This window comes from Mesitornis unicolor, unplaced genomic scaffold, assembly GCF_000695765.1.
Source record: "Mesitornis unicolor isolate BGI_N332 unplaced genomic scaffold, ASM69576v1 scaffold44238, whole genome shotgun sequence".
Lineage (NCBI taxonomy): Eukaryota > Metazoa > Chordata > Aves > Mesitornithiformes > Mesitornithidae > Mesitornis > Mesitornis unicolor.
This window is the reverse complement of record NW_010203570.1, coordinates 1-20,188: the sequence shown is the minus strand read 5'-3', so window position 1 is coordinate 20,188 and position 20,188 is coordinate 1. Positions and strand designations below refer to the sequence as shown.

The following is a 20,188-nucleotide window of genomic DNA, read 5'->3' as shown; positions in this document are numbered from 1 at the left end:
GGAATGCTAGTTTGTGATTTCCTGCAAGTCGAAAAACACTCTACTGACAACTACACAGCCCTGCAGCAGAACTAGAATCTCTGGATTCACCATATAGATCTGTCACCTCAAGCTGATTTCATGTTCCAGTCAGTCTCTCTGCATAGGCAGCTCTAGCAATTCCTTTCCATCTCCTGCCCAAGTCCCAGTTCTGTTGCCAGCAAGTGAGGTCTACCTACCTTAGACAGCCTACCCTATTCCAGCATCCGAAAAACCAAACAATACCTCAGTCCCCCTGACGATCAACTCCCAACAGTCCCAAACCTTTCATTTTCAGATCCATCTGGCTCAAGAATTTGTTCCAAATTTCTCTCACCTCCTCCCCTTTCATATCTCGCTCTAAGCTAGCCAATCATAACCATCTTTAACTCCCCAGTTACTGCCTGGAGTCTGCTTTAGACCCATTATCTGACAGAATAGCTAAGCAAACTGAGCTGCACCGAAAAAGCAGATCCTCCTTCTCTTACACTTCTGCCTTCCATCTATCACCTATGTTTACTAACCTTACAGAAAGCTATTCAGGTTTCGAGCCAGTTTTTCACTCAGTTTGGCAACCAGAATTAATCTAGTCAGGCAGAAGATCTCACAAGCTCCAAAGGCACTGCAAGGCAAGTAGCCATTAAGGGTAGGAAGCCATTAAATCAACTTGGCACCATCAAACTGGACTGTTACTCCCTAGGGACAGAACACACAAGACCGAATTTTTGTAGGTAATTTTAAGCTAATAAACAGAGTCCCCAGTAAACATGTCTAAACATAACAGAAATGGAAGAGTGCAACGTCAACCAGTTTACCAGCAACCAAATCTCACAGGAATACTGTCCTTCCACAAAGAATCAGACAAAGTGCTAGAACTGCAACGTTCTACAACAGGGGAAAAAAAAACAAACGAAAACCACCCCACAAAAAAACCACCAATCCACACCAAACTCCCAAGGTCCCCAGTATTCTGACCAATCAAAAAAGAAAGTAACACTAAATACACACTCCTATTCTCACAACGCTCCAGCTTTGACAACTGGTTTCATCTACCTAGGCTGGCACAAGCCATTTTCATTCAAAAGGTATAAACAGACAAAGAATTAGAAGAAGTAGACAGGAACTTAGAAGTATTTTATTTTATATTTTAGATTACTACATCTTTACATGAAGTCTAAGCAACAGCTAACAGGACTATTGTTCTCAAACTACTTATCAGTTACTGCACAGTGTAAGAGATCTTTCAGTTTACATTAATTCTTGCTTCACATCTCAGTAGTTTGTTCTGCAAGAGGAGTTTCATACAGGAAATATGAGCCTTTCAGATACAACTGGCGTATATTCAGCTCATAAAATGGAAATAAGTTCTTAAATAGACACAGCTCACAATAAATCTCCTCAACAACTGAGGGACTCTACCACCATCGTTCAAATCACCTTTTAAGTGCAGAAACCAAATAAATGCGGCCATTAGGATTTGTACACTTCATAAAAATTGTTATGTTCCATAGAGCGACTTTATGTGAGCAGATAAAGTACAAACAGGACAGTAACAAACTGACAGATCAACTTACAAAAGTTTAGTGCATGATTTATTTAGAAAAGTAAGTGCAAAAAAGGACAAAATCTAGCTGTAATGAGACATTTCTGGGCTTTCAAATAATCGTATTGTAAATACATAGAACTGCTTGTTTCAGAGTTTAACTCATGCTAAACACAGAGAAGGGAACTACTACCATCCAATAGCCTAATCTGGCAAGAAACTGTGCAAGCGTCATCCCTTTTAGCAGCAGCAAATACGCAAACAATGGTCACGCTAACTTGTTTTTACAGACTCCCAGGAAGGAGAGCTGCAAATACACATTACTGAAATGTGCCATACATGCCACTGTGGTTTTGAAGAGAGCCCACACTGAATCAGCAGTTAATCTATTGCATTATCTTTTTCCCCTCTTCATTCACACATTAGAAAAGGAAACAACTAGAATCAGAGACAAAACAAAAAACAAGATTTTAATTCATACACCATCTGTGAATGTATCTGCAAGAAATATAACAGCAAGGTTCCAACTAATACAAAAATCATGTGTAAAATCAGGCATTAGCTCACTGTAAGTGGTGTCTTAAGACTGCCCTTCACCAAAGGAAGTTTAACTTCATGCTTCAATTTCAAAAAAAATGTAAGGGCTTCACTGATGTAAGATAAGCAATTACAAGTCTTAATTTAACTCTCTCCAGGGAAAAATGTATTTCAATATCATGTTTTTAAAACGCTTATACAACCTGGAAGCCTTAGCTGGCTTCAGATAATCCCACATAAAGAAAGTTGGCCACAGTTTCTTCTCATTTTCCTTTTCTTCCTCCCCGCCCAGCTCCAGAAACAAGTAAGACCAGACCAGTCAGCTCTGGTCTGTCTTGTACATGACAGCTCTCTGTCAACTTGAGCAAAAGAAGGAAACCTCCAGTTTTTAAGAACTGGGGGGTTTTTTTAACCGTTATTCGGAGCTTCACCATTACAAACATAGTCTGCAATATATTAATATTTATCCTTCCCCAAACTTGCTTCCATTACATGAAGTTGAGGAATACAGCCCTAATAAGGATCTAAATTAGAAACAGAAGGGGCAGGCAGGTAGATAGAGGACAAAAAGAAAGAAATACGAGGAGTCTCATTCCTGGTTTCACTGCACAAAAACTGACCATCTCTGTCATATGCAGCAACACATCTCTCAAAAACTACATGTTATTTTCCCAAACACTTCTTGTTTGGAAAAGTTGGTTTTACTATACATACTAGCATGAGAAATGAAGCCTTCCTTCCTCCCACATTAGCTGTAAGAGGCTAACAACATCAGCAGCTCTCTGTTGTCCCAATCTTCAACTTTTAAAAACTGCCTTCTGCTGGAATTATCTTCAGTTTTTAAATGAATACTACGATAAAACTTATCTGAAGACCAGCAAAAAAAGCTTCTACAACCATGTCTACAGAACCAAAATAATATGAATCTATCTCCTAGTCAGGTCTAATCCTAGAGGTCCAAAGGCACTTTGTTTCAGTCACAAACTAAAAGCTGACGAGGAACTCCAGGTAATGCTCAGAATCACATCCCTTCAATTAGTTGCTACTGAAGTTGCTACTGTCTGTGCCTAACATGATCTTTAATCCTATGTCTTGAAAGTTATAGCTACTATTTTTCATCTTGGGAGAACTTCTGGACTCTCAGGGATTACATGGCAGAAACTTACCTAAGCACAAAAGCCAGCACAAGTGTCTACTGTTCTCTTGTCCTACAAGAAATGTCACTGGTGAATGCTTAAAAGCTTTCCTGCTGCATTACACTAAGAGACTGTGAATCTGGACATGAAGTAAAACATGGCTCTGAAACTCAAGCATTATTGCCCGTATTTTAAGAATTATTTTTTCCATGGTTTGTTTTTTCTTTGCCAATACTTTCAGACAGATCAAGATGAGGCAGGGACAGAAATACACACATATGCCCAGTTTTTGTTTGTTTGTTTGTTTTTAAACTCAATCACAGCTCTGTTACTTCCTATCTTCCAGCTTTTTTAAAGCGGTTACTAACAGAATGACTTCTCAGGACCTGGTGACTAAGACATAACAATAAATGCATCACTGACTACTTATGCTTGGAAATTTGGAAAATAAGCAGACTTTTACGGAGTTGAAATTTTCTATTACAGACTCTCGCACGTGTTTTCTGTAAGTTCCTCATGCTTTAGGATCAAAAGTCTCAAGAATGCCCTCACATCCATTCCTATAGTACTATATCCAGTGAGAGACTGATTACTCATACTGTCACATGCACATCCAGAAATATATTTATGTACAATATACTACTTATACAGCCAATTCTTTCGAGGCTATCGGCATGTGTGATAAAATACTACTGAACATTTTTAGTTTAAGGAACTCTACTGCATTTCATAATCTCAGATGAAGACAAAAGTACTGATGTAATACCACAGTGTTTAACGCACAGTCCTCTCTCACATGTCACTGGGTGGGTGAGTACAGCAACCATCAGAGAACCCTGGCTTCCTTCTGATCATTTATCTCCGTCATAAAGAGATTCTAAGAGAGGGCACCATGAGTAACCCACTTCCTACTCAAAACTGCAATCTGCAATAGTAACTTCCTACAGCAACTTTTTATCGTCATAGGAAAAATCCAAACATGTTTTAAAACTAGTAATAAAAAAAATTAACTTAAGGCTAAAGTGTGATACAAAAATAAGCAGCAGGATTCTCAATGAACCAAGCTGCCACCCACTATACAAGTAGAAACACATTCTGAATTACCTTTAATTTACAAATAAACGATGATGTACAGCAAGTATCTGTATCTTACCTGAATTATCAGTCTACAATAGCCACTAAAGCATTACCAGTTTCACTGTCTTAGCTCTATCACAAAGCTGGCTTCCTGCTACATACCAAATAAGTAACAAAAAAGCAAAGACATTTTGCCAGGTCTTGCTCCAACTAAATTACTCATCCTGGTTGAGACAGTCGATTAAGACAGAAAGACTGTAATTTAAACTTTATAATGAAAATTACATTAGCAAAACTGACAGTGTTAATAGTCTCTTCCTGCTCCTTGAAGCTGATCTGAACATGGAGTTACTGAGACAAATGGAAGACCACACACCATTTCCTCTCTTCACAGTTTTGAAATACAATCCATTCTTTTACTAAATTCTCAGAGAAGATTAAAAAACAAACTAACAAACAAAACAACAAACCTCCCTCTGAATGACTATGTAAGTTAATGGACGAAGTTGGAAAGTAAAATTAAAGAATCTTACTACTACCTTTTTCAGTTTTTAAATCTTAATTTTCCCTTAGTCTTTATAACCCCCTTTGTCCATACCCTTTTCTTCACATGGCCTATCCCACAATATGTTAGAAGACAAATACAGAAGGCCTTTATTTCCTTCTGAAGCACTAAAAATAAAACACTGGAGTAAAGCTGGCTTGGTCTCCTGAACCTTACTCATGCTGAGAGCGTAAAGAAGAGTCACAAGAGAACACTGTCAATCTCACTAAGTCTCTGCGAGTCATTGGTTTCCACTGGTCTATTCAAAGAAAGGAAACAGTCTCCCAGAGGCAAGTAACACAGAAGGCTATCAGACACCTTCCAAAGTAAAGGACAACATTAGCTTATAGAGAGACCAGTATCTTCTAGTATGCCCTTATCAGACAAACTTTTTACGAGTGTCACAACATTCTTGTATAGTTGTATTTGCGTTAACTTCTTATCAATTTCTAGCCTCATGTACAGCTTCATAATGAATAAAAAGAATAACCAGTACATGTGGAATTTTGGTCTGCCACGACTGCCATCTGTAAATTGTATATTCAGACTCCCAAAGCCATAATGTAGGATCATTATCAAACACAGCTCAAAAACAGAGTAAAAATACAAGAGTACAGACTGGTTAGTTTCTACCAATGTGACCAAATCTGAGCTTTTTCTTTAATACTGGTGAAATTTGTCTTTTTAAAAATAACATATACCAAAAATATAGTGTTTCTCTGAGGCTCTTTGACATGCTGTAATGTCTTTACAATTTGGAGTAAAAATTAAGTTTGGTAGTTAAAACTCTTGAAGTTGTTGCTAAGAAATACTACTGAAATGTAGCAACATTAGGCTGCTCCAGAACGGCAACTTTTGTACTCTGTTTTACTATAAACATTTCTTATCATGGTTAGCTATGAGAAAATAATTCTGAAGCAAAGCTAAAAGTGTATTTTCAGATACTAAACCAAAATATTACTAATGAAAAAGTTTCACGCCGTTCCAGACACCACCAGCAGCAGCTCATTTTTGTCAGTAACAGCAGTACTGCAAGTTCTGGCTGTCAGCTACAGTGAGCATCCCTGGCTTCCTCATCAATCCCACTGCAACCGGAATTACAAGACACTGAAGTAAGTCCTAAGGCCTAATAAAAGTGAGTGCTTTGGGAGCAGAGATGAGCAGTTGTGAGAAACTTCTGCAGGAGTTCTCTAAACATACACGCATTCCCTCAGCAAAGCAGGCTCCAAGGGAAGTCATATAAAAAGAAAAATGTTATTGATACCAAGATGCACAGACATTCAGTATTGAGAGGCAAATCACATCATGTTCTAACAAACAACTAAATATACAAGGATTAATGTATTTTCTTACTGTACTACTAGTTGCTGGCACACAGATCCATTATCTGTTATCAGTTCATTCAGTTTTAATTCAAGGTGAACTTTTCCCTGAAAAACACAAGAGAGAAATACAGTTTTAAAAGCCTTTATTCTAAAAGTAGTAATTAGAACAATAATATAGTTTACAGCCAGAAGCTATTTAAGGTAATGCCAATATATCCACTTCAGCCAAATACGTTTTATAAAGCACATATCCTGCAAGTAGAATACGACAAATGCATTTGAGCTTAGAGAGACAAATGATAAAGAAAAGCATTATCTTCAACTGCAGGCAGCACATTATTTGTCAAGTTACCATAGATCTAACACAAAAAAATACTTCTTCCAGCATGAGGAAGCACTGAGAGCAAAAGTCCCTCTCAGCTTTTTTGTCCTAAGCACACGATGAACCAACGTACAAACAGTGTTCAGGAGAAAGTTCTAAAATGACCTTGGACTCTGGAGGCAGTCACGTTTACAATAGCAATAACCAGTAACATTTAATATCCAGCTAAGAAATCTTGTCCATCCTGCCAGACTAAAGATCAGCTGCAAATTTATTATGCATCCCAACACCGCTTTCAGCTACCTCATGAAGTCTGCGGATGTACTCATGGAACAGAAAATACAACCAAAGGAGAGGAAAAGGTGCAATAATTGCTAAACTTGGCTTCCTCCTTTTTCTTTGCTGAGATGGTAGGCTGTACTAAGAAAAAGAATCCATAAGTGATGGCACAGTAAATGACCAAAATTTGGTGCTATAACCTTACTCCAAACATCTACTGCTACTCCTTTCAGTGCCTGGCTATTCCAGCTCACTTTCATATCTAAGATAACTAGATGCTGAAACTGTCTTTCCTCTAAACCATATTCTCCTCAGTATTCTTGGAATATGTCCATTTGCTAAACGGAACATCAGATGACACTAGTCTGTCCATTATTATTAGGAAAGGGACCTGGAAGGTAATTTAAAGTTTGGCAAAGGAAGCAGGTTATAACTTGAATTACAGTTCTGCTGTACAACACTAAGATGGAAGTGAAACCTTTAGCTGACCTTGCACACATTTCTGAAGCATTTCTGTTTTGACGTAGAACTGAAATGTTTTTATAGTAAATCTCCCGGAGCAAGGGCTGTGTTTCTCTCTCTGTACGTCACATGGGAGGAGAAGTGAAGTTTCTTTTATAAGGAAGTTTTAAACGTAACTATTTTGGGATGCTTGCCAAGTATTTTGCAAACTGTAACTGCACCCATTGGAACACGGGTACATTAAGAAAATATTTGTCAAGCAGGGAAACTCAATTACAAAAATAGATTTACAGGATAAAAACAGGATACTGAGAAGCATGCCAACAGCCTTACAAGGCAAAATTTTTGAACGACAAATGAAAAGACAACATTAGTAGTATTTAGTGTAACAGCTGACTTAACTAGGCAGACCTTGTGAATGGCCTAACATCTTCCTTTTGCTTTTAAAGAAAACAAACAAAACAAAACCCAACCCAAATCACGTTCTACACAGATCAGTAGGAGTAAAATAGAAAGTTTACTGCTCCTGAGAACTATCTGTAGGTGTAGTTTGTCAAACCTCAGCACCATGATGGCTACAGTAACATGGCTCTAAGTAAATATTTCCCTGACATGTATGGAGAGTTTCAGGTACGTTTTTGTTGTTTTGCTTTTTGAGAGCAGCATAATGATTCCCTAAAGTGGCTGATCTGCAGATCTGTATCAGAACTTTTTGACATAGTGTGCAAACGGGTTTTAAACACGTTTGTAAAGATTGGTTTTAAATCAAAACAAAGAGAAATCAGCCATTCTTATACAATAAATAAGCAGCACACTTTATGTGAACACACTTTTCATCTGCAGATCCCAGGGCTGTCCAAAGGCAAGTAAGTGACAGTTTAACTTTACAAATGGATTAATGATCCATTTTCCGATGCTGGCTAGAGGAAGATGGAGCTGTTATGTTGTCAAGATACACATAGAAACAAAGAGTGTCCAAATCACCAACCTGAATTTCAGACCTAGAAGAACAATTTAAACGGTTTTGTTCTCAAAATTACTACTGCATTTTAACACTGTATTTTAAGAGGCTTTTTCTTTTTTCTGTGGAACCAGAACAGAAGATGCCAGGTCTACGGATTCTGCATCTGTCTTCACGTAAAGCAATCACATGCCCTCCTATATACCCCACAGCTTCATTCTAATATTACGGCTAATAGGTGATTAATCCTGGAAAATAACATGTCTTTTTTTTTTTTTTTGAGAACTCTGCACACATTCACCTCTTGTAAAAGTAGGCAGGATTCTCCCTATCTAGAAGGGCTTCCAAGTTACTAGAAAAATACAAACACTGCCAAGTCCAAGACTGAAAAAAATATTAAAATCTAATAAATTGGTTATCACAGCAACAAGGCTAAGAGATTCTCAAGAACCCTGTTCCGTGTTCCTCCTCAAACCAAAGAGAGAATAGCTCCAACTTCTAGAGCCATCTCATTTTTACATATTACTAGAACAATCTTGTCAGAATAACCTAATCCACAGACCAAAATACAATTCTGAAGTGCAAGTTATTTGATACTGAATGTAGAAGGCATTTCAAAATACGACAAATGAGCACAGCATAAGTACCTCCAGCTTCGGAGACTTTAGCCATTTCATGTCACATCATCAGTCATCATTTCAGAAAACACCAGAACTGAATAAAAAAGTGATAGTTTCCTCATCATTCACCTGTCTCAAGTACATAGCTCCTCTTGCACTGATGATTTTACACACCAAAAGACTGTTAAGACATTTCCCAAACAATTGCTTCACATCTTCTGCAAGTTTTAAGTATCATGAGGAACAACACAGCCAGTTTAGAAATGCATAATATGCATTATTCTCTAATCAAGCTAAATGACACATCTGCCACAGTTCAATATAAGCTTTTAACATTACATGCACTTATCCATATTTAATTTTTAAAATGTAAATGTGCAATTTAATAGTTACCTGAACCTCTGAATTAGAATCAACAGGTTGAAGCATAAACCAGTTCTCTTTTCCGGTGTAGCTGCATAAATCTTCTTTTTTAATTGACACCTTTCCTGGGGGAAGGCGGCAGAAAGAGATGAGCGTAAATATCACTTTCATCCGAATAGGACAAATATTTACATAGATTTAAGTTTGATTTTTGTTTAAACTTTGATTTTTTTTTTTTAAGCTCACAATGCTATATGAAAAGCTTATGGAAACAAGGAACATGAAGCCCAAGTAAAGGACAAAAATAGCTTATATGAAGCCAAATTAAGTCAATTACAATATGTCATTTTGGATATCACTAATAACAAGATTAGGTAAAATAAAGAACACATTTCTGGCTGGAAATAACATAATAAAGTTTCAAGAAAACAGTAACGGTGTTGTAATATGACTAAATAGGAAACTGAAGGTAGATACCTTTTACTCTTCTGACTGCTATTTGGAAATCTGTTATTATACCAAATTATCTAGCATCCTGGTGCAAACTATTTCCTTCCTCAGTTCAAGTAATGTGAAGCCTTCTTCCACAGAACATTATAGCAACTATATCCAAATACCAGCTGCAATAGAGCCATTATGCAGTGGAAAAAAAATCCACCTCCTGTAATTTTTCACTTAAGCTACATAAAGCATTTTGCAGCAGTTTATAAGTCACTAAGTTACAGGTTGCGCTGCCAGAGAAAAAAATCATCTATAAATAGTTTTAAGAATTAACCCACAGTAGCAATTATTGTCAAACTGTTCCACAATTCATTCTTTAAATACCTACAAGTAGTGACAATTATTCAAATATTCCAGTGAAACAGAAGTGGGAAAAAAACAAATAATTTTTAAAAAATGTACCAATACTACAATTATAAGACCATAAAATGTCCTATTAGCCTAAAAATAAACATATTTTAATATAATAGAATAAAGCAAGGAAACAAAAACCTGCTTTTCGTAAAGGAACATTTAGTTTAAGCATACTACACTGTGTTTTGAAAAATGCATCGCTTCAGTAATTGCATCCTTAATACTACAGATAATGATACTGAAAATAACAAAATGCTATGCAAAGACATAGATGGTATCCCAGAACTCACCTATACGCAGGTCTTTTTGTAAAACACTTTTATCATAAATGTAGAAGGACAACCACTGGAAGGTTCTTGGAATCTCAAAGTAAAACTCTTCCCCAAAGTAAGGGCTGAAAAGAAAGACTGAAAGTTAAAATAGAAAAACACTATGTAATTTATACAGAAGACAAACACTAAAATGCTACATTTTTACTGCCAGCACAAATCTTGGCCTCCAGCACTATACCTATCTATCAAAGCCATCCACAACAATTTCATTACAAGGACAAACAATAACACGGCAAGTTAAAACTGCATTAAAATGTCTTTGTATGTTCAAAAAACCCCCCCAAAATTCAGAGCACACACAGAGAAAGTGTTGTCTCCTCAGCAACTTCGTTTTTCTGTCCTGAAATTATTCCAGTTGGTTCTCTACCCACCACAAATTACTTCCTGAGACACTCACAAGTTTCATTATTAAATTACATTAAAATACAATTTATGAATTATTTTCACTAACTGACATTTGTTTAGCTCTAACTTCTGTGCCAAATTTGATGCCCAAAGATTCAGAACTGTAAAATTAAGCCATAAACGTCAGCAACCATAAAACAGAACAGTAAAGAGAATTATAATCTAAAATACACGTTTTCCTGCATGCTGAAATGCACACCACTTTTCTCCATCTAACGAAGTCCAACACAACGTTTGCGGCTCATCCTACTTAACTGCCCTTTGCAGAGCCCTCTACACAAAAAGGCTCTGGGTTCCTCTATTTAGAGCCATTTCACATAGAGCATTGGTATTCTCACTCATGGAATACATACTTCCATTAAACATAAAGAGTACTTATTGATGGAATCATAGCCAGCAGTCAGAAGGTTGTATTTTAAAAGACTGAAAAAAACACCAATGTTAATGTCACTGTAAGTTGTAAATTCTGAAAATCAAGTGCAATCGGGAAAAAAAATCTCTGCTATTTTGGAACTACGGGATTCTTAGACTTAAAATACTTTCAATTACAATATAATAACATCAACAGGGAAAGGTGTGCAGATTCATGAAAATAATTTTAGCCTCTGCTTTCTTTCCGCAGAAAAGTATTGTGATGACAGTCATATCAAACCCAGAAACAAATGAGAGGAGGGGATCTTTTTGTTTCCTAGTAAAGTACCTTCTCAGTAAAATACTTTATTAAACCAATACAAATATGCTTAAGTTTGGAACAATCAGTTCATAGTATTACCTACCCAAAAGGATACCAGGAAGAACAGGACATCATCCCTACTCTCTTCTCTACAAAATAATTACAGGAAAAAAACCACCAAAAGATTAAGGACCAATGGGTCATTAAATAAGTTAACAATAAGAATGGATAACCAACCGAAAAAGTGGGAAAATGCACAGGTGAAAAATCTGGCATTTCAAATTTCTAGAACTGATTTTCAGAAACAAGAGCTTTAGCTGCAGGAATTCATAATGAGGAATTTCACAATTGAAAAAGTTCCTTTTGTTCAAACGCAGACCTTTCACCATGGGCTTCAAAGCAGAGAAAACAGTATTAGCCTTTGCATTACACTGAAAAATAATTAAGAATTCTCAGTTGAAAAATTTGCTTGTGGTTTTTCAGCTTCTCACCAAAAAAGGTGAAACAAAGGTTTATTTTAAACTTGAGTCAATTCTGTGACATGACTCCCCTAATAGCTACGCAAATAGCTCCACCAGTACAAAGAAAGAGATACTGCAGCAGCTGGAGTGAAGAGTGGGTGAACTGGCTGGCATTCAGACATTCTAAGAGGAACACTAGACTACCATGTACACCAGCAACTGTGTATCACTACGTGTCAAACCCCCAGTCTTGCTGGATCTATATAACTCCATGCATCCAACTATAATCAGATACTTAGTCTGGGATGGAGACTATAAGCAGTGACTTCCAAAAACCTATTAAGCAGCCACACCCTATAAATTTCACAGCTATATCCCCCCTTCCAAAGAATGATCAGCCACTAACAAACATTATTTTAACCTGAACATTACATGAAGTCTCAGATTTGGCAAGGAAGAGCAGGTCAATGGCATGAGCACAAATAGAAGGCAACATGTTATTCTATTCACATCGATACATTTTTCCCTTACCTAGATTAACACCTTTTCCATATGAATCAGTTGTTGATTATTCTTTAGCAAGTATGAGGCACAGAGAGAAAATTTAAGGTGAAGAACACAAAGGATTAGTAAAGAAATTCTTAGGTGGATACAGAACTGGCTGAAGGGGTACAATAGGTTATACCAATGAGCAATAATTACAATGGAGAACTTACTCAACCCGTTCCTCGAGGATTCAGTCAGTTTAGTGACTTTGAGGCAAGAACTTTAAAGACTGTGATGGATACAAAATTAGAAGATAGTGCTAATGCAAAGGAAGACCAGACTGTCGCGCAGGAAGAACAGGATTACAGTAATACAGGAGGTGAAATTTAAATGTGTGACATATTCCTCTGCACCTCCCTTCCTTGTGACATTAAACTGGCAGTTCTATGATGGTAACTGAACAACGTCCCTCGATCTGTCATCTGATAAAAGCAACTGTTACATCAACAAGATAATTACTTTTTGCTATAACATTGCATTCATCCAAAGTTCAGTTTGGAAAAAAGAAACTGAGTTTAGTTTAAATTTAAAAACACAACACACACATACCACAATCCTCCCCATCCATGTATCTGACCATAGATATTTGAGGAGCCTCACAGATGTTCTTTAAACTTTCCAAGGGGAAAAAAATATACATATATTCTCTCTTCAGAACTCAAAGAAATCCCACATTGTGTCAGGAAATACTTATTGAGTCATTAGCCAAAATATCCTTCCTTCACTTCAGTATTAACTCATGTTTTTCTAACTTTGAATAGTCATTTGCTTCACATCTGCAATCTAACAATAGACCCAGTGCTGGTGGAAGCCCAAACGTATTTGTACATTTTAAAAATACATTTCTTCATTAGTTTTCAGTCACTGCAGTCAAAGATAACTTTAGTTTCAGTGCTAATTACTTCCACAGACATTTAACTAGCGGATATTCGTAGAATAAATTTAGATTATAGCTAGTATAAATTTGCAACCCAGAACACAGGGACAAAAACAGACTGTGAATAACTTGTGTAAGTAAAAGCAAGCAAATAATATAAAACAAACCAATTAAATTCAAAGTTGTACTTATGACTAAAATTACACCAAACACCATCTTACTGAAAAGCAGTTTACAAAGTTCTTAGACAATTAAGAGATCAGAGCTTTCATCTTCCCTTCCAGTACCTCTAAGTGTACAGTAGTCTAGCTTAACAGAGTAACAAGATGGTATAATTAACTTTCTGGAGTAAGTGTCAGTCTTCATAACTGCATACAAACTAGTAATCAAGTGTAAGCATCCAACTCTGGTCGTTGCTAATAAAGGATGACCTATTTTATTACACTTCATCAGTTTGTATGCAAACCTACTCATGCTGTGAATCTAACTTAAGGCAGCCATAAATTCAGAGGATGAAGGAGCTCCCTGTATCATCAGTGGAGACAGAAAGGCATCTATGCGCAAAGAGTAATTCAGAACATTGACTCCTAACTCCTAGTAATGTTCTCAACTTAGAAATATTAGTTTTAACTTAAAGTATTTTGAGATATAAGAGCACCTATACTGCTGCAGCTATATTACCACTTAGACATCACACAGCACACAAAACTCTTATACATGGAAAATTTCCAGTTCCTTCATTCTAGAAACAGGTTTTACAAGACAGACACTAAAAGCAGAATTCCACCAACACAGACCAACTGCATATCAGCAGCAGGAAACAACATGGAGAGCAAGTATCAAGCAGATTTCTTTCCCTTGAAAACAACCTGGTGAGAAAAAGAATGTTATGCTGCTCAGCAGAGCAGGATAAAGTAATAGCAAAATGTTTTACCATGCTTCATTTTGAAAGCAGTGTACTACTTACAAGCCTGAAATTCGTCTTCTTTGAACTACTCTCACGATTACACATTGCTGTGACACTTCTGCATAGCTGCCGTAAGTCAGCTCTCATTTTAAAGAGGTATAAGGAAAAGCACATGCACATTGATACATTATCTTATTTTTATTCTGAACTGAGGCAGTCTTGCTTAACTCCATTTAAAAAAATAAAGCTTACCTTAAAGATTTTTCAACTACCTGTGTACGAAAAACTTCTTCTTGGTCCAAGTTTATGGTACAGAAAAAGTCTCTCATTTTGTTGGGTACTAAGTGTTTGGCATCATCTGTAAATAAAAAAATGACTGTAAATATTGGGGGGCGAAAACCCACAAAATATTAGGCACAATAATTTTACAATTTCAATGAATGTCCAAAATTTATTTTTCCATCCAGTTACGGTGCATTTTCATATTCCTTTTCAATTTGTAAGATCCAACAACATACAGAAATTGCTACATCCAGCTTCACGGGGAACGAGAGTCGACTGGAAGTCAATACTGACTCATGACCACCACTTCCTGCAGCACCTGCACTTTCCCTTGAGACGTCTCATCTCAGGCTTGACCCTGTGTAGCTTGCTAAATCCAAGAAGCTTGTAGCCTGAGGTGATATGGCATTAGGTCATAAGACCAAGACATGATATGGCTGAGCTATTGTTCACTTGGTATTTTCTCTGCAAATATTTTGGCTAAAGGAAGCTAATTAATAAGAACTTGCCATCAGATCATTTTCAACAATGAACAGCTGATTTTAAATTGACTGATCTATCCTTAGAGGTTCAGCTATGAGTACTGTTCATTTTTTTTCAGAACTGTCTGGTCTAGTAGAAGGGGGAAAATCACCTACTGACTAAATGCAACATGCATAAGAACAAGTAGAAAAGGAGGGTTCTAACGAGACAGGATGATCATCAACACAGAAATACAAAGATTTGCCGAGTATTGAGTCTAGGCCACTGCAATAACACATGCTGGATAACAGGCAGCCCTTTACAGAAATAGTTAGTTCAAAGTAGCTACAGCTCAACCCAGGGCTCAAACTGGAAAGCTCTTTCAAAATCTGAATGTCACAGACATGTACATATAGCTAGGGCAACACCATCCTTTAGCTTAAACAGTTATTTCCCCCGGATGTTTCCTTCCCCTCTTAATGTCTTTGAGGTCAGCAAACAGACCCTTTTCACCTTTTATTCTTCTGGAAGAGTCAAGACAAGCTTTTCTGGTACTCCCTCACATGAGGGGCTCCTAACCAGTGAGTAGTCACTCTCTGACCATGTTCCACCTTCACTGCTATCTTAGACAGAGGCAGCCAGCATTGTATTCTGCATTAGGTCTTAACCAGGACCTTTTACAGTAGTGTTCATCCTTGCCTGCTACTAAAAATACCTCTCTCAATGAAGCGTGGAATTAACATCATCTGAACTTTATAAAAGGTATTAAAAAGTAATATGGTAAAAAGTACATCAAAGTATTGACTTATAGTTACTTATGTCTGAATAACGTATCATTTCCATTTTCAAAGACCACAGCTTGTAACTTTTTTAAAAACTGCAGATAAGAAGTACAGTGGAGTAAATTTTATTGCCTATGCTGCTAAAATGTAAAATCACAATTTTGTTTTCTCGCTCCTGCCTTCCCCCTTTTTTTGTTAAATAGATTATTAGTCTTGAAAGTGAAGTAAGTAATGCCTGGCATTGGAGAGGGTACCACAACTGTCTCTGAGCAGAGAACATGACACTTAAGTGACTTCCAGAGTTAAAGCTTGCACTCTCAGAAGCATCAATGAGCTTCTTATCGACTTGGGTGTGTGAGAGGAGGAAGTATACATATTATTTTTAAACATCACACATTAACAGAACTGGGTTTTAATGTCATTAGACTCCAAAAAGAGACTAAATTCCTCAAGTAAGATGTTGCAGAAGAACCAAGAAAAGCATCAAAAATTAAACATTGCCTTAAAAAAAAAAGCTATTTTAGTAAAACATGTGTGTCGGGTGTTCCTGATAAGAATCTTTATTTATTATTTTGTAGTCCGTAGCTTCATCATCCTGTTTGTACATAAAATACTAAAGATATGACATTAATTAGCACTGTAGAGGCACTGTACAGCGGGCTTTGAAAGAAAATGACAATAATTACAGTTTCATGTATTCTTAAAAGCATAAAAATTATGTATTTCTACATAATTCAAAATTTTTATGTCCACGACACTGCAGCCATTCACTATTACAAGAAACTTCCTACCCAAGGGAATAGAATAAACACAAATTTTTATTTTCTAATGAGATAAAACCTTTCTTTCGTAGCCCAAGTGTTGAGCTTTGAGACACAGACAAATTTATTGAGGTTTTTCAGAGGCAGGGGGGATGATTCTCAGTTCTGAGTTAAAAATAACCTCAGAGCACTTGTCAGAGCAGATTTCACATCTTTCTAAACACCTCTTAATATTCATGATTGTGGGAGGCTTTTCAGCCATGTAGTGGTCCAGCTTATTTTAAAAAACAAAGACACACACACTAAGGCTACAATAGTCGCATAAAAATCAAGTATAACACCACTAGATATCCGCTTGAATGTTCAGATTCAGTGTACTCATCAAGTATCTAATTCTGAATTCTGAAAACCACATGTTTTTACTCTTCAAGGAACACAAAGGAAAAAAGGTAAGGAGAGAGAGAAGTATATTGAGGAAATGTACACCAGTGTTTTCTAAGGGTTTGCTTAGAAAGTGTAGGTAGTATGAATGGTTAGTCAGAAACACCAATTACAATTGTTTTGGGGAGAAGAGAGAAATTAAAACTATTTTAGATCTAACTGTGGAACTCTATATTTCAAGCCTCTTCACAGAGGCTGTCATCTAAAATTACACAGTGTGCTACTTAAACTAGCAGTTCAAATGATGAAACATGCAAGTAATGCAACAGCAGTAGCAGCAGCAGACTTACTTATTTTGAACTGATCATACCAATTCACCAGTTTCAGTCACCGGACTAACTTACACCAGAAATTATTTTCACATGACACGTTCTGTAGCCTACTTCAGTAGGAAAACCATTAAATGCATCACTAAAATAAACATCAACTTCCTATTTGAAAAGATAGAATTTTACAATTCCTATTAGTTACCTGACTTTTAAACCAACTTTCTTTATCGCCTCTCAGCTACTCTGGGAAAACAACAAAAAACAGTAATAGCAATTTTTTAAAAAAACTAAATCCAAACATGAAACCAACAACCTACACTGTGCCCAATTACACATATTGGTTTGGTTTTTGAACTATTTAGAAAATATTGTTTAGGTTCTCTGTATTTTACTTTAACTAGTAAAAGCCCACTTCAAAAATAAGATTTATCAAATCTAAATGAAAAGCTGCAATTATAATAAAAACTCAAGCGTCAGAGCAAGAGGAATTCAGGTGTACAAAGTTTAATATATTCAAACTCTCCACGTTAAAGTACTGTTATGAGTCAGTAATAACATCAATGGAGAAATCTAACAAATCCAACAGTTCTGTCAAACTCCCTTGCCTGTGCATCATTTGTTCAACGTAGACACTACAGGCAAACACAAAGTTAAAGCTTGTTCACTGTTAACAGTGCATCAGAAACTAAGCAAAAGCAAGAGGTGGAAGAGATATACGCTATTCACAATATCCTCTGGCGAGTGAAAACACGCAATTAGTGTACATCCTCTGACAGCGACCCAGAACAAAGACGTTTGGAAGACATTTACGCACACAGACTCCAACGTGTTTGCTTCACAAGACTAAGCATATTAAATAGCAATAATTAAATCCACTCCAGGAGCGCAGCATGATTTAAGATAATGACGCAGCGTTAACAACTCTGTGCAAGAAGTCTGAGAAAGACTGAATTTTGTCAAATGAGCTCTGGGAGACAGACGTTTTCCAAGTGCTCCACTAGGACAGTTTTCAGTAAACACACCAAAATCAAAGCAACTAAAACCACTTACCACCTAAAAATGTACCGCTGTATGTCATAAAATGAAAACAGAAGCTAGTTATACAGCTTAAAACACTACACTGTGAGATATATCTAAAACTATATGATATCTACGTACCTTTGTGAGTGCTTTTGTCATTTCTAAGACACATAAAATAGAGCCACCAATAAAAAAGATTAATCATAAAGAAAAGACAGACCCTTCAGTGAATTTTTGGTGGAAACCAGCTGAAGCTTAATATTACATTTTCAAAAAAGGGGGTCTTAAACTGGTAAGACCAGTTTACCTTGCCTTACCTTGAAAACAGGAGGCAGGAGACTGGGTGCAAACACTGGCATCCCATGAAACAGAGAGAGTTCCAGGGACTGCAAATGTGTTCCTGCTGTTTTTCACTGCTAGGTATGCAATAGCTACTTAAGCTACCTTTAAGTATATGCCTCAATTCTACATCTGTTGTGATGATTTGTATAACATCACTAACTTTAGATTTTACCATCTATTTGCGTATTGTAAAACAACAGTATAAATAAGGAGTTACTGCAGATGGGTGTTTTCTATACATGCAGAATGACATAGAACTGACATTACCTCATTAAAACTACCACGCTTTCTCATGTAACACATAAAATGAGTCAGTGCCAAGTCTCGTAGTAGTTCAAATGTCAAGAACATTTAGGCACCAGAATATATTCCACATCTAAGAAACATGCTACAAGGAATTCTTTCAGACTATAAACATCAATTTTCCAAAGTGAGGTCCTACTACTGCTAATCCTTCCAGATCAAGGGAGATTACATTATTAAATTTATTATGTTCATTCAGAGGGTTCTCCCTTAAAAAATACATCAATAAAATACTAGCAAGAAGTGAGAATAAAACAGTATTTGCTGTGCAAAGCAGCCAAGAGTGCATCTAGGGATTAGAGGGTTCGAAAGCTTCCAGAGCATATTTAACTCATCTTTTCTTTTTAAAACAGTGTTTCTGTTTTGTTAGAAGAAACAAGCTGGTTTACAAAGTGTTTTCCACATTGTTTCAAAACACATCTTTTATTGCAGCTATTACTTCCACTCGTTTTCCAAATGGGCTCCTACAGTTCTTATGGGTCCATCTCTGGCAAATAACAGTATTCCTTTCCAAAAGCAAGCTGACACGTATTATTTCTGCGATAACTGCTCATACCATAAGATCTCAGTGAGCGTGTGTTCCACCTTGTCAGGCAATCACTCCCTATCGCTAATGCTGGCGCAAGAGCACCTCCAGCCACACTTCATGCAGTCTCCTACTTTCATGACCTCGTCTTCTATTTACTGAAGACATATTCAAGTCTATGCTGCATGACGATATTTAAGTAAACACGACTCCATTCCCACCAAACCTAACACTTCGGAAGACTTTTCAGAACCAGTTCTCAGTCCCAGAGCCATGCTCAATTCAACCCATTTCGCTTCATTCTCAAAAAGTCGATCGACTGCGTGAGAAAGGAAATAAATGGGCTGCATCTGAATGGTATGAATGTATTTCGATACCCCTTCAGGAAGCCGCTGCGCATCCTGTTTCTCCTCCTTGCTTTGAAGTTCTCCGGAGCCGCCCCACACTATCGGTTTTCCTCCCCAGCTCATCCTTTGGTTTCCCACGTTACTGAATGTATAGGTATTTTTAGTCAGCACTTCCTAACCACCAAAATAAAGTCCCCAGCCTCTCTGCCTCCCTTCTCGCTCGCACACACACTACACAAAGAGCATTAATGACCGTTTCCAGAGCAGCCCTCCGCCACCAACTTCCGGCACATCAATAATTTCGCAATTTCTGCTTGACAAACAGACTCCGATGCCCGAGGTCTGGACGGGAGAGAGCATTTCTGCTCGCCCGCTGGCTCAAGGAAACCCTCGGAGCAACGGATGCTTCC

General features: G+C 37.1%; 1 protein-coding gene across 1 annotated transcript in view; it reads right to left on the bottom strand.

Moving 5' to 3' along the window:
- RASA2 (RAS p21 protein activator 2) overlaps positions 1-14,595 on the bottom strand; it is a 36,748-nt gene extending 22,153 nt beyond the window's left edge. Inside the window, 4 exon segments of the mRNA XM_010190736.1 lie at positions 6,209-6,285; positions 9,218-9,312; positions 10,333-10,436; positions 14,496-14,595. Of these exon segments, the coding sequence (XP_010189038.1) occupies positions 6,209-6,285; positions 9,218-9,312; positions 10,333-10,436; positions 14,496-14,572 (353 nt within the window). The 5' untranslated portion in view covers positions 14,573-14,595.
- Positions 14,596-20,188: the final 5,593 nt, after the last annotated feature.